Source organism: Erythrolamprus reginae, chromosome 2, assembly GCF_031021105.1.
Source record: "Erythrolamprus reginae isolate rEryReg1 chromosome 2, rEryReg1.hap1, whole genome shotgun sequence".
NCBI lineage: Eukaryota > Metazoa > Chordata > Lepidosauria > Squamata > Dipsadidae > Erythrolamprus > Erythrolamprus reginae.
The window spans coordinates 209,856,541-209,873,454 of NC_091951.1; the positions used below are offsets into that span (position 1 = coordinate 209,856,541).

Below are 16,914 nucleotides of genomic sequence, written 5' to 3' on the forward strand. Positions count from 1 at the left end.
TTACATAGCTAATCTTAAATTAATTTAAATTTAATTTAACAATCTTAATTTAGGGGCCGTCGATTCTGTTAATGTTTGGAAATAAGCCCTCGATAGGCAGATCTCTAGCAAAGCAAAAAGCATTTCTCCCAAAACTCGAGTCTGCTCTATCTCCCACTCTACCAACTACCGTCCCTCTCCCTCCTAACTAAAGCGTCAGTCGAGCGCCGTCGATTGGCACACTTTGCCCTCCGGGAGCCGTTCGCCACGAAGCACTAACATCCCAAGACAACCGGAAGCCAGGCAATGTGGAGAAGCGGCCCGTAACTTCCCTCCGTCTCTATGGTTGAAGGCTTCTTTCCTGTCTGGTCACGTGGGAAGAGTCAGTCTGGGAGCGGAAGCGGCGCGAAGTGTGCGTAAAATGGCGTCGTCGTGAAGTTGCATGTTGTTGGGGCGCGGGGGGGGCCCTCCGCTGAGTCCGTTGGGAGGAGGAACCGCCAGTTTTCGCCGCAGCTTCCCTCCGCCAGCTCTCGCCATGGCGGTGACGGTCACCCTGAAGACTCTGCAGCAGCAGACGTTCAAGATCCGGATGGAGCCTGACGAGACGGTGAGGGGGCGGCGGGTCTTTGGTCCTCCTCTCCCCTTCCGGCCCTCCTCCCGTGTGTAGTCTGCGCGTGGCTTCGCCCCCCGTTAGGTGTCCCTCCTTCGAAAGCGCCTCTTGCTCCTCGAGTGGATTTCGCTCCCGGTGGTTTCGTTTGGGAGGGGATTTATATCGCCCTGCTCTACTTTCCCCCCATCTGGGAGCTGCCTCGAAATCTGCCTCTCCCGAGGTCACTCTTTTAAAAACAGAACATCGTATAACCAGCGAGACGTATAAAAGGAAAGCAGCGGCTCCTTTTCCTCCCCTTTAATAACTCTTGGCACCGCCTTCTCCGGCGTGTTTCTGCAGTTCGAGGCTGCTGAGCTCATGTTTAACAATCCTGCTTTCCCCCCTGCATTTCCTCTTGAAGGGTCCCACACTTGTAACAGCGTGCCGTTGTTCCGGTTTTCGTGCGGTTTCTTTTCTGTGAAGGAGCCGGATAAACTACACGCGGTTCCATTGTTTTCTGATGTATTGTGACTATTTAGCCTTTATTTCTAATCCTGAAGTGAAATGATGTGATGTTTCTGATGTGGTATATTCATCATGCTATTCCATTTTTTTGGGTTGTGCTGTATTATGCAAAGTGCCAGGAAACAGTACATACAGTAGTAATTAATAATCAAAAGAAATTTAAAGATACAAGAAAAATCTAATCGAGATAATTATACTTCTCATCGTCCTTATTATCACCATGCCCATATATTTTCTGTTTTTTAGCGTTCTCTTTTTTTCACCTCTGAGAGTCTAATTTTCAACCAATCACACCTTTCTTGATATCTTTCTTTCCTTAAACCATTTGTGTTTCCATTCTACTTAGTATGGTCTTGGCCGATGGCATTCCTATTCATCAACTTTTCTTCAATTGTGAAAACATTATTACGGTACTCAGTGGCTTTCTTTTCTCATCATTTTGTTGCAGCGTAATAGTGATTTGTCAGATTTAAATCCATTTTAATGAAATGTTGAAATGACTTCAGATATTAAAACAATACATATCAGAAAATAATTGAGTCAAGAGTCATTATGACTTTTTTCCTGTTAAACACAATGCTTTGAGCTACAAAACAATGGTTGAGGTGGGCAGGAGTTTGGACTAGGTCAGGAGTAGGCAAAGTTGGCTATGACTTGGGGACTTCAATTCATAGAATTCCTGAGCCAATCATGCTAGCTCAGGAATTCTGGGAGTTGAAGTCCACATGTCATAGAAGAACTTTGCTTACCTCTGGACTAGATGTGCCTTCTTGTCCTTAAATTCAGTGATTATGTAAAACATCTGTTGTTGCAAATGAGTAAGATTTATATTTATCTAATCTCTAGTTTAGTCTTAATTGTGTCTCTACTTTCAAGTTATAAATAGGGTGTCCAGCAAACCTGGAAAACAGGGAAATCAGAGAATTTTCAGGGAAATAGGCAGTTTGGGATATATCAGGGAATTATCAGGGAATTCGTGAAAAAAACGGAATAAATCAGGGGAAAAAACAAACTTTTTTAAAACGTTTAAAAGTCAAGGGGAAATCTTAGGGGTTTTTTTTTTTTTAAAAAGGATCGCACTGCCTGGCAGAGTCAAACAAAAATGAGCATAACTCATGAGTCTAAGGAGAAGGGCGGCATAAAAATTGAAAAAATAAATAAATAACTGGCAACAACTTCCTCAGCTACCAATATTTCTCCATGGCTTAGCCGTTTGGTATGATTACATCTACAACCATGCCTTAACTAGATTGCAAGTTACAGGGAAATGTCAGGGAATTTCAAAATGATTTTCCCCTGAACATCCTGTATAAAGTTGTTGTAAAACTTTAATATTCATATTCATACACATCCTTTTGGATGGTTTTGCTGTAAGGGAACCTATTTAAGTTCAGAAAGTGCCTTTAATATTAAGCAAAGTTCTCACTCACAATTTGGAACCTAGGTAGCAATTGCTGTTATTGTCTACTCCAGGAAGAATTGAATGTTTGGTCATTGCCGACAAGAGTCCTGACAGTATAAGGAATTTTAAAAGTTAGAATACATGAGTGGGGACAGGTATATTAGCTCAGAGTTTCTATATTGTCATCTTCACATTTCGCTAGGTTTTTAACACCAAGAATGTCCACAGAGTAACTTTTCATTTTAACTTTTTGAAAAGAGAAGCCTTCTCTAGGATTTTACATTAGACTTATGTCTGTGTATATACATAAGGATTTCTGCATCTCAGTGAACTGATCAGTAAAATTGGAATATGCTCCAAACATTCTATGCTCTCCATCAATATGGCCCTGAAAGATTTAAAACTGGGAGTTCACACTTTGAGTAGACAGACACTTATTATCAGAAGAGTACTATTTTAAAACCTTATTTTAAAGAGTTTTTAAATTCAAGATTGTAGTGCTTGGATTATCTATCATTGCACATAATCTTTCAGTTTTGCAGCAGAGAGTGTATTCATGATGAATACTATACATTTTGAACAACCCTCCATGTCCTTTAGTATCACAGCAAATTAAATTTGTACTCAGAGTTTAATTGCAAGATAAGAGTTGTAGTGTGCAACACTTCTCAATATGACGTTAAGCAATTCAATAACTGAATGATTCTTTATGTAAATTGAAGGTGTTTCTGTGTAATGGTCTGATTAATTTGAAGTAACATAAATAACTGTACACTTTGAATCTATATTTTTCAGTATGTCTCAGAATAATGATGTAATAAAATTTAGTCTTTGTTCCATACCGCAGTATTTATGTTGTGTGAAAAAAAATAGCGATTATAATCTGGAGTTTTCTAGATAATTTGTAAATTGATCGTGCTTGATGGAAGTTCCAAGAGTTGTCTTCCAACATTTGGAAAAAACATTCCAAAAACATTAGGTTAGATTAAAACTGCTTTCATATCTTTGGGATAAATTGGAACAGTGAAGGAAACTATTATTAATATTCCATATAACCTGGAAGGATAATGCAACATAATTAATATCCTATATTTATCAGTAGCATTTTCCTGTTTGAAACAAAAACTATTTATTTCCTATATATATTATTACTGTAAATTTATGTGCTGTCCATCTCATTGATAAGGCGAGTCTTCACTGTTTCACCTTTTTTGGTTTTAATGAACAAAATAGTATGCAGGATCCAATTTGGGTCGATCACCGGGACCAGAGGTTTTGTCTTCCAAGCTTTCAGACTCATGCTGGAGTCCATCCTCAGGGAACTTCTCTAGTAGTTGCCTGAAGATGATTCTAGCATGTCTGAAAGCTTGGAAGACAAAGCCTCTGGTCCTGGTGACCAACTCAGAATGGATCCTGCAACATCTTCCTGAGACATATATATTTGCCTTCATTCGTGCCAAAATAGTTTCTTTGCGCAGATTATAGAGTACAACATTTCAACAAAGGGAATATTGATTGTTAGAAGACAGTACTCAGGTATGTCTGTTGCATAGGAAGGAATAATTTTAAGAGAACGATGCCTAGCCAATGTAACTAGGGCTTTTGGAAGCAAAATAAAAATATTAATTCCAGATATCCTTGTCTTTGATTTGAAGATGGGATTCAAGACAATAGGATTATCTTTCCTAACAATTTATAGAAACCATTGTCATTCCTAATGAATAGGAATGCATTCTCAAAGAGTACTAGTTATAGTGATGTGTCATTTAAAGTTCTTGCACTCAGGCCATTTCTCAATTTCTACCCAGCCGCACCCCAATGCATTACCCACTCTTTGCATTCAGCAGTTTCTCCATGCTACATTTCTCCATCTGGCACTTGCATCTATAGTTCAACACTGTTGGGATAGAAAGAATTGGCCTTTAAGCATTCAGTACAAGGTGGATGGTGGAGCCAGCTTGGTCTTGACCCACAGGTCCGAGTACTTAAGGAGAAGATTGAGGCTGAAAAGGGCAAGGAAGCTTTCCCCGTGTCAGGCCAGAAGCTTATATATGCGGGCAAGATCCTGAGTGATGATGTCCCCATCAAGGAATACAAGATTGATGAGAAGAACTTCGTAGTGGTGATGGTCACCAAGGTATGGTTGAGCATCTCCTTTGCTTCATGATAACTATTTTCCCCTTTGTATGAATAGTGCTAAAATCATTTTTATTAGGAAATGGGGTACTGGTACTAGTCTTTTAGGTACTACAGGATTGAGGGTGGGTAGTCAAAATATATTATAGACTTTGCTTTCAATATTAATCAGTACATGAAGAGCAGTCTTTAGGTTCACCCTTGATGATATAGCAATTTAGAGTGGAAGAGGTTTACCTCCTTACCTGAGACACTCCTTTTGGTTTTCTGTTAAGAACAAAACAGGCTCAGGAGTTCCTGCTTCTTCACCCACTGATGCAGCAGCCACCTCGGAACCCACACCCTCCTCTGGGCCTATGGCAGCTACCGTTTCACCCCTTCAGGCATCCCCATCAAGTGAAGAAAAGCCGCCTGAAGAGTCAGTGACTGTTTCTCCCCTGGAATCTACAGTTGGGTAAGTTTGGCTTATCTTACCAACCCACAACTCTTACTAGTTTAGTAAATAATTTTAGAATGATTTTTCAGAATGAAAGAACAGCTCCGAAAATTCAGTATTATTTGTACTTTGTATGTTTAGGAAAGCCTTGGTGCTAATTGTTGACTCCTAACCTAGTCTCTAGAATTTGCTACTTTGACCCTATCCCTTTTAAAGAAATGATTCGTTGTTGATGACCCCAGTTGTCAAAAGTGGATGGGATCAAAATCTTTTACACATAGCAATTGTTGGATGATTATTGGTTATAGCTTGGCATACAAGAGAGATTTTATTCAGCCATTCTTTTGTTTAGAATTATTTTTGGATTTTCAACTTTCTTGTCCAGTTATCTGGAAGGACGCAGCTACTATTTCTCTCTCTTAAATTTGCAGCTCTGTTCCCTCTTCAGGTAGCATGGGACGTGACGATGATGCAGCTTCCACTTTAGGTAGGTGAATACTTTTGTTTACCAAGAAAGAAATTAATTTTTAACAGCTTAACTGCAACTAGCTGTTTTGTGATTGGAGTTATGGCAGGGGTCCCCAACCAGTCTGCGGACTGGCACCGGGTTGTAGCATGCCAGAAAACGGCCACACAAACAGGTGAAGCCCTGTCCCTGGGATGCAGGCTGCATGCAAAATCATGCCCCCTCCAGTCTACAAAAAACCCTCTTTCCATGGAAATGGTCCCTGGTTGGGGGCCACTGGGCTACAGCATCCTGTCAAGGACTACCCCTTACACTAGAGATTCATAGCTAGCTTCTTGAAATAAAGCATTCAGTTTGAATATACTGCGCTCTGATGGCCATTGCTGGTTAACATCTTTTCCCTTTAGCTCTAAAATGTGGTGTCTTGAGCCACTGTTAACTTTAACATGGGTACTCAAAATAATCTCTGCCCCATTAGATTCACTTTTTAAAAAATCTGACATGTTGTAAAACAAGCAGCAGCCTAATTGTCTTAATTGAACAATGCTTGTGGTTATTAAATATATCTCTTTTAAAAAAAATGTAATTAGATTAGCCTATTACTTTATTATGACATCTGCCTACCTTTCCAGAAAATGGATCCTGACAAGTAGAGGTGGCAGGAAGTATTTTGCTGGAAGAAAGAACTGAGACAGTAGTAGGTGATACTTTGATAAACTGATCCATGTAACTGGTTGAGTCCCCTATGAAATCATTTTATGAGAATATGTATTTTCAAAATATCAAATGTGCTCATCAGCTTCAAAGGAATGAACATTTCCACTTTCCATACCTAGATGTAGCATACAATAAATTAGTAGTATTCAGTTTTTTAAAAAATAAAACATTAATTAATTAAGCCTAGATTATCTCCAGTCTGGAAGTGTTAAAACTATTAGTGTAGATGAAGAGTGATGAGGATGAAAGTTGTTTCATTGTTAAAGTGGCTCTCATTCCACATTCCCAAGAATCAAGAAATGATGCTTTGGAAGTTTAATTCTCTTCATCCAGATTCAAAGGTCTTGGGTGATTAATCTGTAATTCAACTACTTGCTTCTTGTTGGCTGTTAGAAGCAGAGCAAAACATACCATGAAGCATTGGCTTTGGAAACTAAAAATTCTGAACTCTGGTTCTCATTTCTGGAAGAAAGCTGTCTGGTGATTAAAAGCCAGGAATCCTGATTATTGAACCTCCGTGAAGGAAATAGCATTGCAGCTGAAATCAGCTGAAAGCACAATGACTTACTAAGGATTTTTGTGACTGGGAAGAGACTGGGAACCTCCATTCTGCCTCTAGCTTTCAAAAATATTTGAGGCCTCGATAATAGAGCATTGGTGCTTGTATTATTTGTTCAGTAACGCAATAATGCAAGCTTGCCTGCTTTTGTTCTTTGGAGAGGAGCAGGAGGCTTGGATTTCTTTTAGCCAAGAAAGTAACAGCAGGCTTTCCCAATAATACAATGCTGTCTTTTGTTTATGCTTCAGTTACTGGCTCAGAATATGAGACAATGCTGACTGAAATCATGTCAATGGGCTATGAGCGAGAGCGGGTAGTAGCAGCGCTACGGGCAAGCTACAACAATCCACACAGAGCTGTGGAATACCTGCTGACGGTGAGGAGAAATACTGAATTTAATCTTCTTAAGAATTTTGCTAAAATGCCTGGGAGGTTTCTTCATTTTTTCAAAAGAATCATTTTTTTTGTATGCAAAACTCTTTGATGGTTTCCCTTTCCCTTAATCCATTAGTCTTCTATCTTGAGAAGACATAGCAACACTAGTTTTAAAGAGTTTTAAAGAGTGATCAAATAAGAGGCTTCTTCTCTGCACATGATGCTTACTAGTGTATAATGCAGGGGACAATCAAAATGTGCTGTCTGCCAAAGACTTGATTATCTATACAGATATATGGCTTAGTTGGCCACTGGCTGAACAACAGGCTTGCATGATTGATAAATGTGTCTCAGAAGAAATTGCTGTCAGGTAGGTAATCTTGGATTCTCTGGATATTTTGCAGTTTACTTCTCACAAGCTTTAACAAGTATGTAAAGTTGTGCCTCAAAACAACTGGAACAGGACTGCCTATTTCTGTTTAACTCAGTCATTATACCTGCGTTTGTGGGATGACTTTTACATACACAATACAGTGAATCAATCTATATATCTTCTGCCACCCACATCTAACAGGAAGCTAAAGTTCTTTCCTTTCAACTAATTTTTTGTGATCTCCGTAATAGCCACATAACACCAATACTGACTCTGTACATCATCATCATCAACAACATTTATTTATTTATAGTGCCCTTTTAACAAGGGGCATAACTGCATGTTAGCAGTAGCACTTTTTAGCAGAGCCAGTGTATTACCCCCACAATCCGGGTCATCATTTTACCCACCTTGGAACGATGGACCCTAGAAATAAAAGGTAACGAGGAATCGCATTTTTATGATTGTTGGAATTTATTCTATTACTGGCTTGAAAATAGAAACAAAACTCGCTAAGTATACTGTAAGACATCTAACTATGTAAAAAAAATTACACCTGGTGAAAGCTTATTGGATTATATAAGATAAAGTTGTGAATTATTAATTAAGACTACTATTTGTATCTCAGGCTACACATATTTTTGCTTCTATTCTTTGTAAACCTTATAAGCTATATAGAATTTTGAAGTTAGCCATAACCTGGCTAAGGAGAATATACATAGTTCGGAATAATATACAGACTTGTTGTGCACTCGCCCATATTTATTTATTTATTTATTTATTTATTTATTTATTTATTTATTTATTTATTTATTTATTTATTATTTAGATTTGTATGCCGCCCCTTTCCGCAGACTGTGGGTTTTTTTTCCAATTCATGTATTTTTTTTCTTTTCTTTTTAGTATTGTCCTTTGTATTCTTTTCTGTATTTTTGTATTTATAATTGTAAATAAAAACTTTATTAAAATTAAAATTTTTTTAAAAAAAAGGAACAATGGAAGGCTGAGTCAACCTTGAGCTGGTGATGAGATTTGAACTGCCGACCTACAGATCTACAGTCAACTTCAGTGGCCTGCAGTATAGCACTCTACCTGCTGCGCCACCCCGGCTCATACTTGCTGCTAAGGAAACATATTTGAAAATGAACCTTAGAGATCTTTTGTCATACAGTATACAATATTGTGAGACATTGAAGTGAATGGCTTCCATGATAACTAATGTCTCTGTGGATGCCTCCTTGCATACTTTTACCAGAAATCATTGTTTTAAAAATATCTAGCTGAACATACTCAGAATGGAAAGGCAAAGCAAATAATCTTGTTTATGCAACTGAATTCTAAAGCCACATGAACCTAACTGGTCCTATGGTCTTACATTTGTTGTTCTACATTCATACAGAAGAAATTAAGTCATCCCAAATCCCGAAAATTGAAATAAGGATAAATGGAATTAACTGAATGCAACACAATCAGGTAGTTGTTAATAGGCTATAATTTTAGGACAGAGAGATTTGAAAAATTATTTTTTTTCTCTGAAAGTTTTCCTGGTTTTCGAGCAAATGAAACGTTATTACAATGTTAGTGAATTTTCTACAGAGTTTCCACCTGTGGCTGATTCTGCAATTTAGAGGAGACTGTAATCTCTGCTCTTGATTGTAATTGTGTGCTCTTTACCAGTTTCCCAGTCATTCTAGACAACTTATCAATCAAACCAGTCTGGGTATGGTTTATTACAAAACCATACCCAGACTGGTTTGATTGATAAGTCTACTTTTTTCTTAATTTTGCAGGGCATACCAGGTAGTCCAGAACCTGAGAGAGCTCCCATCCAGGAGAGTCAGCCCCAAGATCAGCCTGCACCAGAAGGTGAGCTGTCTTTCTCTCATGTCCACATAGAACATTTTCTGAGTAGAAAGTCTAATTAGTACATGTACTCAAGCAGTTAGTGTGGTGGGGAAGAGAAGGCACAGTGGCTCATTCCTTTCTGCAGATTCCTCAGACATTCTAATACCCTCTCCCTGTTTCCTGTAATTGTGGTTGGATGCATGACATTAATACTCCTTGGACTTACAGGAGAGAACCCTCTGGAATTTCTGCGAGATCAGCCCCAGTTTCAGAATATGAGGCAGGTGATACAGCAGAATCCAGCTTTGCTCCCAGCTTTACTGCAGCAGTTAGGCCAAGAGAACCCTCAGCTGCTCCAGGTAACTTCTTTTGCCTTTCCTCTTCCTGGCAACACTGCAGCAAATATAAACTAGTGGAAGGAAATTTTAGCTTTTGGAGGATTCTACATAAGTCTCTTTGATTCTCAGTGGGGACGTGGGGGTAATCGTAATAATCTAAGAGACAAAGCAAATAATGTTTCCCTGCTTCATCTGCTAAACAGTGCCACATGTTCAGTTATGTTCTCAATTCTTTTTGTGACTTTAGTTATGAGAATTGTACCCTACGTTGTGATGGATGTTTGGGTGTTTGGATCATTTCATTATGTTTTTTTCAATCTTGCCTCAGTTTTTTTCTTGTTCTAAAGATTTAGCTATAGTTAGTCCTTGCTTAGTGACAATTGAGACCGAGTTGCTAAGTGAAATGGTTGTTAAACAAGACTTCATATGACTATCCCAATTTTTTTTCTTACTTCCATTATGGTTATTAACCTGTTCTTCTCGGTCATTATGTGAGACATCACATGACTGACTTGCTAGTTTCTCCATTGGCTCTGTTTGTTAAAGCTGGCTTGAAATGCGTGGAAATGGCAATCACAAATTTATGCTATAGTACAAGCACCGGTCATGAACTTCCTTTTCCAGTGCCATTGTAAATTCGAACAATCGCTAAACAAGGCAATTGCGCAAGGGCTGCCTTGCTAGTCACTGATGAATCAGCAGTTATGTATAGGTAGTCTGAAAAGCAGATGCAAGTTCATGATATTTGAGAAAAAGTAGGGCTAAGAATGGGAAAAGCAGATGAAGGAAGACAGATCAGCAGGGCACATATTCCTGTGTGGTCCCTTCAACTGTTCTATCAAAGTCCCAGCATTGGAAACAATGATATGGATGTATTACATCAACAGTGCATTATATGTTGTGCCAGTTGCACAGATGTACATACAGAGAATGATTGGTAACGGTGAGCGTTCTTCCTTCGCAGCAAATTAGTCAGCATCAGGAGCAGTTTATTCAGATGCTCAACGAACCTCTGGGTGAAATGGCTGACATCGCAGACATTGAGGGAGAGATGGGTGCTATTGGGGAAGAAGCTCCCCAGATGAACTACATCCAAGTTACGCCTCAGGAAAAAGAAGCCATAGAAAGGGTAAATGTGTTGAACTAGGAAAGAAGGACCTCAGGGTATTCTTGGTTTGACTTTTTCAATAGGGGGTTTGCTTTTAAGAATTTCCTTCTTGACATATGGAACGGTTTACTGAAGGAATACATAGCTAATTCGGGGTTGAAGGAATACTTGGACCTTTCAGTGGCATGCTAGGATTGCACTCAAAAAATAGTTAAAACAAAAACTAAAAACACAATTTAAATCAAACGTAACTGATACAGCTTGGTTGCAGTTTTAGGGACTTTTATGAATCATTCCTAGTCTCGAGGAATGCACTTCTGACATAGCAGCTGAAATAGGGATCATTCTTTTTGTTTTTTAGAGAAAAGTTAGCCCAACCAGTACAGAAGGGATTGAGCTTACAATATTATTTATTGCATATTGCTCAGCATTAAAGTCTAATCACCTTTTGTCATTCTGGAGTATGGGCTAGATTCTGATGATAATGACTGCAGGAATATGCTGATTGGAATGTGAACTTTGAAATTGCAATGCTGCTGTTTTTGATTCTTATATTTCTTTAAGAAAAAACATTTGACATACAGGTTTTGACCTTGCTTTTTTCCTGTAGTGGAGATCCTTTCTGATCTGTTGTAGTTCAGTTGAATGGAGAAAGCGACGTGTCAGAATACTACATAATAATTTGCAATATCAACAAAAACATATTTATAGGGCATAATTAAAAATAACATAATGTTGTGCATAAATACGATCAATTGCATGTATTTATGTTTTGTTCTGAAACCACTATTAGATTCTTCTTGGATTTGGAAGGATTTTTTGGAAAGAAGCTAAACCTACTGGCATGGGGAGAATTGTAGAAATGGAGCTAAGTTAGCATGGCACAAGATAAAAAATCAGCTCAGTTAAACATTTTCAAAAGAACTTAATTTAAAACAAAATAAAAATGTGTGATGTGTGCAAAAAGCACAAGACCCTGAGATTTGTATTAACCCTGCTGTTCTGTTCGGGTCGTATGTGACCCGAAGCCAAGTTTGAGTCCCTGTAAAAATTTTTCCCTGCATATCTGAAACTTGAAATTTCATGACTTTTCATCATTTCAGGGGTTCTCCCTATGAGAATTTTTTTTGGGGGGTGGGGGGTTTCTTTCTTGCTGAAAAACAAAAAGTCACACTTCTTCTGTTCCCGGGTCACCCTGACCCGGACCGAAAACTCTTCATTTGAAGTGCTTATGTTTGGTCAATTTGAATACTTTTTTCACTTGGAACGTAGTCTGAACATTTCTGCACATAATGATATGAAAATTGAAATGAAAAAATTAATTCTTATTGGTTTATTTTGCTGATAGAATGCATACCCCCCCCCGTTTTTGTGAAATATTTTTCAATTTATGGATAGTTTTGCTTGCAAAATGTGTTCAATTTTACTAAAGTTGGTGTGGGATTGGTAGTTTGAACATTTCTGAATATAAGAAAAATATAAATGAACTGAAAGAAATATTTCTTATTGGTTGTTTACAATCATAAATAAGCCCTCCCCCCCCCTTGGCTGCTTGCAAACATTTTCACTTTATATTTACGCAGGCTTCAAATCCGAAATATTTTTAATATCTTATGCATTCATTTACTCATTTTAACATGGCTGATCATCATAAAAATATTTGTGGGGGTGGGGGGGAAATTTTTCTGGGCAAAAAAAAAAATCACGTTGACTGTTTCGGGTCATATAGACCCGGACAAAAATGATTTTTTTTAGGTACTTGAATTTGGTCTTTTTGAAAACTTTTTCCACTGGAAAACTAGTTTGAACATTTATGAACATAATGATATGAAAATTGAACTGAAAAAATTGAGGCTTATATTTTTATTTTGATCAAAAAGCCCCTCTCCCATGCTTTCTGAATTTTTTGTCAATTTATATTTTTTTAGGCTACAAATCTCTAAGGAATATTCCCCCAAAAGTTTTGATATACTAAATTGAACAATCCTAAACATAACAAAAATAGAAATGAACTGAAAAAAAATGATTCTTATTGGTTTATTTTTGAATATAAGACCATATAAATCATATAAATCCAATAAATCTAAATCTAATCTATATTGTCTTATACTCGAGTATAAGCCTACTCGAGTATAAGCCTATTTGAGTATAAGCATGGGGGCCCATTTATGAGCAAAATAAACCAATAAGGATCATTTTTTTCAGTTCAATATTCATATCATTACGTTCAGAAATGTTCAACCTACCAATCCCGCACCAACTTTAGTAAAATAGAATGCATTTTGCAGGCAAAATTACCAATAAACCTAAAACAAATTCACAAAAATGGGGGGGGAGGCACATTTATGTGCAAAATAAACCAATAAGGATTAATTTTTTCAGTTCAATTTTCATTCCATTGTGTGCAGAAATGTTCAAACTTGTTTCCAGGTGAAAAAAGCTTTCAAAAAGACCAAATATAAGTACCTAAAATGATCAATTTGCAGTCCGGGTCAAATAGACCCGGGAACATAACATTAGGGAGTTTTTTCGAACAGAACAGCAGTTAAGTCTATAAATTATAATTTACACTCTTGCACTGAGTCTTTTTAAAGAGAATGCTCTTTGCCCCCTCCTAGGGCTGAGTTACAAAAAAGCAGGCAGTCATAAATTTACTGTATCTGTGTAGAATTTCAAGAGGCAAGTCAATTTTTTAAAATTTCAATATGCTATGGCAAAATTACTGACAATTACCAAGTAACATTTCTTTCTTTTTTCTACCTCCCCTTTCCCTCTCTCCCTTCTTCTCCCCTCTCTCAGTTAAAGGCCCTGGGCTTTCCTGAGAGTCTGGTGATCCAGGCATATTTTGCTTGTGAGAAGAATGAAAATCTGGCAGCCAACTTCTTGCTGAGTCAGAACTTTGATGACGAGTGATAAAGAAAAAGAGTTTTATATAAAATTCTCTATATAAATATTCATTTATTTAAAGGGGTACTGGGGTTGGGTGGTGATGGTATGATTTGAGAATGTCCCCAATGAATTGCTGGCTAGAGGAAAATACTCTACCTTGGAAATGGGGCAGTTGTGGAAATAGCAGAACAAATGGACCTTCTGTTCTCTTCTCAAAAACAAAGGGTGGCATTTGAGCCCAGCTGCATCTTACAACAGTCCTTAGACTGACAAAGGCAAGGTGTTCAGGGAAATGTTGACACAGCAGATGGGTGCTGTTGGACCTCCCATTTCACATGATTGCATGTGTGCAAACAAATAACTCTTTTGTTTGTAAATCTTTCCCCTTCATGCTAGTGCACATTGCTACAATGCTGAACTTTGTGCCCATCAATTAATTCTGTTGCTGGTACTTTCCCCTTCGCTTTCCTTCAATGTCATTTTCAAATCATTTTAGTTGTCCATCCCAATTCAAAAGGGTGGCTTGTGTTAGGTGAGTGATATGCCTTCTAATGATCTGTTTAATATTTGTTCATGAGCTGGAGAGGCTATGCCAGAATTATGGAATATCTTGTAATTCTGTGCACAAAGAGCCAATCTTTTTTGCTACCCTGGGTTTTGGTTTTGGTTTTTTTTTTTTTGCCATTGTCCAATAAGGAAACTAGCCATCTCCATCTATGTTTTTCTGACACTGCTCTTAAAATCATTCCCAAAGAATATGAAGGGAACAGTTTCCCTATACTCATCCAACTTCAAATACTAGGGGTTTTTAAACGGTTTGTTTGTACTTTCTCTTTTTAATGGCATGGTTTTAGCCTGTTCTACAGACACCTAGCTTTGAGGTCTAGCTCCTGGGGACTGCCTATTATAACATCTATGTAAACTTTTATTATCCATCATTTTAACATTAGGAATTTGGAGCCACAAACGTTAATACAGTAGCAAAAAAGGGTGGTGGTGGTGGTTACAACCCCCTGTAGTAAATGAGTATCTTGAGAATAGCTCGAAACACATGTTTGTTTCTCTATTTTCTGTGTTGTGGGAATTTTAAAGAAGTGTTTCCCCCCTGGTATTCTGATTTTACTTGTTCAAAATATTTTTAATCTAAAGATTCCCCAAAGGAGAATCCATTAATAGTTGGGGATGCAAAACTAATACAAAATAGTTGTGTATTAGATATTTGATATGTTTTCCTTTTTTAATTTTGAAAAATGATCAAATTGATTTTTTCCTGAATATTTTAATAGAAAAAATATGTAAAGAAAGAGCCTGTTTTATTTACACCTTTGAAACTGGAACTGAACTATCTTCTGATAAAAAAAATCTTGGTAGCTAGGGAAACTGGCTTTAATAGATAAGATTGTAGATACAAAACTATAGAAACTTTAGATCATCTTTCACTATTCTGTTGGTCAAAGCTGTTTCAGGTTTGAACATCAATAAACCTGTCAGTTAGCACATGTTAAATCCCCAGCTTCCTTTGATAAACTAAGCTGCCTTTCCTCACTATCCTCCTAAGAAGCCTGGGAATCCCTCTGCAGATGCCCATTGCAAAGAGTTCCAGAGTATTGCCTCTATGCCTCCAATAATAAATTCTGAAGCCATATGTTACTGCTAGTTTGTGTGACATGGTTGCGTGACTATGACTGACAGTGTGCAATATATTGTTTATAAGTTTGATTTGATTTTAGGACTGGTGGGCAGGCATAGAGGAAAGCAGAAATTTAATTCTTAAGTTTGAAAAAGTGTCCAGTGTTCAGAGTATTTTCCCCCAACCAGGTGCCCTCCATATGTCTTGGACTTCACTTATTTTAGCTAGGGATTCTAGAAGTTGAAGTTCATTACATCCAAAGGGCACTGAAATGACTGTTCTTAAGGTATAAAAGGATATAGTCTATACTGTATATCGTGTGGAAAGGAAGTTATCTTGACCGTGCTGGAATTAGACCAGTTCTGCTATATTGTTCACTGAAGAATTGTTTTTAAATAGCATCCAATAAATTAGGCTATAATTTATTATTGCCATATGTGCTATTCAAAGTGGTAATTTGACTTGATCAAAATTTTAGATAGCATCATGGTATCTTTGGGTACTAAAGAAATTTGAAAAGCTGCTTCTGACTTGCGATTTGGTCTAGAAATACTTTTCAAAGTGGCAGTGAAAGGTGTCTGCATGCATGCTCAACCTGAACTGCTTGCTCCAGACTCTTAATTTCCAATTTCCTTATCAGCAAGCAAGAACATTCATGCTGAGTTATAGCTTTCTTCAAAGTAGATGGCTGAATATTGGAATGAGTTGATCTGAGTGTGTTGCCCCAAAGTGGGATTTGAATGCTTTATTTGTGCCTGAGAGCCTGGGATTTGAGGGGGAACTTTTAATAGTCCTCATTGCTCCTTGTTCCTTTTCACGATGAACCCAAAAAAGTAAAATATATCTCCCCTTCCAAACTCGCTCCCCCATGATAAAGTATGTAAAATAAAAAAACCTGGGACATACAACTAGCAAAATATGTAGATTGGCCTTGTCCAATCTGGTACTCCAGAAGAATTGAACTATAACCCTCTAATCATCTAACTAGAGTGAGTATCGAGGAAAGAGGTTACAGACTTAACATATCTTGTGTATATCAGATTTGGACTGATATACTTGCAACAAAAATTCAGATACTAAGCTCAAATTTTGATTTCAAAGCACATGTGCATATCAGTGTGAAATGTGTTTGATACCGAGGCTTTGATGAGAAAGAAAGACTTACTGCTGCTTGTTTTGCTAAAGTTAGAAAGAACTGGAAAGAATGTGAAAAACAATGAAACAAAAATGTTTTTGAATAGTTTTATTTGATAATCACCAGGTAAGAGATTTCTATCAAGGCTCTTCATAAAGTGGAATAACAAAATATTACAACTTCAGTTTGCAGGTTCTTCTTGAGTGAAATGCCTGTTGTTTTGTTATGTTAGTCAACTTTAATTTTGGACTAATTTGGGTTGGAGAACTCAGTCTATGCTTCCTTTTTGTCTCGGGTTGAAATGTTCTAGGCACTGTGAATGGAGTGTGAAATAAACACATTGCTGAGGCTGCTCAGTGGCAGGAGTGATGCTCCTTCAGTGAATGTGTCTGGTTTTTTATTTCTCAAGGGA

General features: G+C 37.6%; 1 protein-coding gene across 4 annotated transcripts; it reads left to right on the plus strand.

Moving 5' to 3' along the window:
• Positions 1–355: 355 nt before the first annotated feature.
• On the plus strand, positions 356–16,886 carry RAD23A (RAD23 homolog A, nucleotide excision repair protein). Of its 4 annotated transcripts, XM_070741664.1 has the most exons (10): positions 557–586; positions 1,440–1,503; positions 4,471–4,632; positions 4,907–5,085; positions 5,499–5,554; positions 7,058–7,185; positions 9,348–9,423; positions 9,631–9,761; positions 10,705–10,869; positions 13,648–16,886. In XM_070741664.1, the coding sequence occupies exons 2-10, from the start codon at positions 1,441–1,443 to the stop codon at positions 13,759–13,761; spliced, it is 1,074 nt and encodes a 357-aa protein (XP_070597765.1). In that variant the 5' UTR covers positions 557–586; position 1,440; the 3' UTR covers positions 13,762–16,886. The 4 variants fall into 4 exon arrangements, with proteins under 4 accessions (XP_070597763.1, XP_070597764.1, XP_070597766.1 ...); XM_070741662.1 differs by lacking the exon at positions 1,440–1,503 and having other exon boundaries at positions 356–586; XM_070741663.1 differs by lacking the exon at positions 1,440–1,503 and having other exon boundaries at positions 356–586; positions 5,520–5,554.
• The last annotated feature ends 28 nt before the right edge of the window (positions 16,887–16,914 follow it).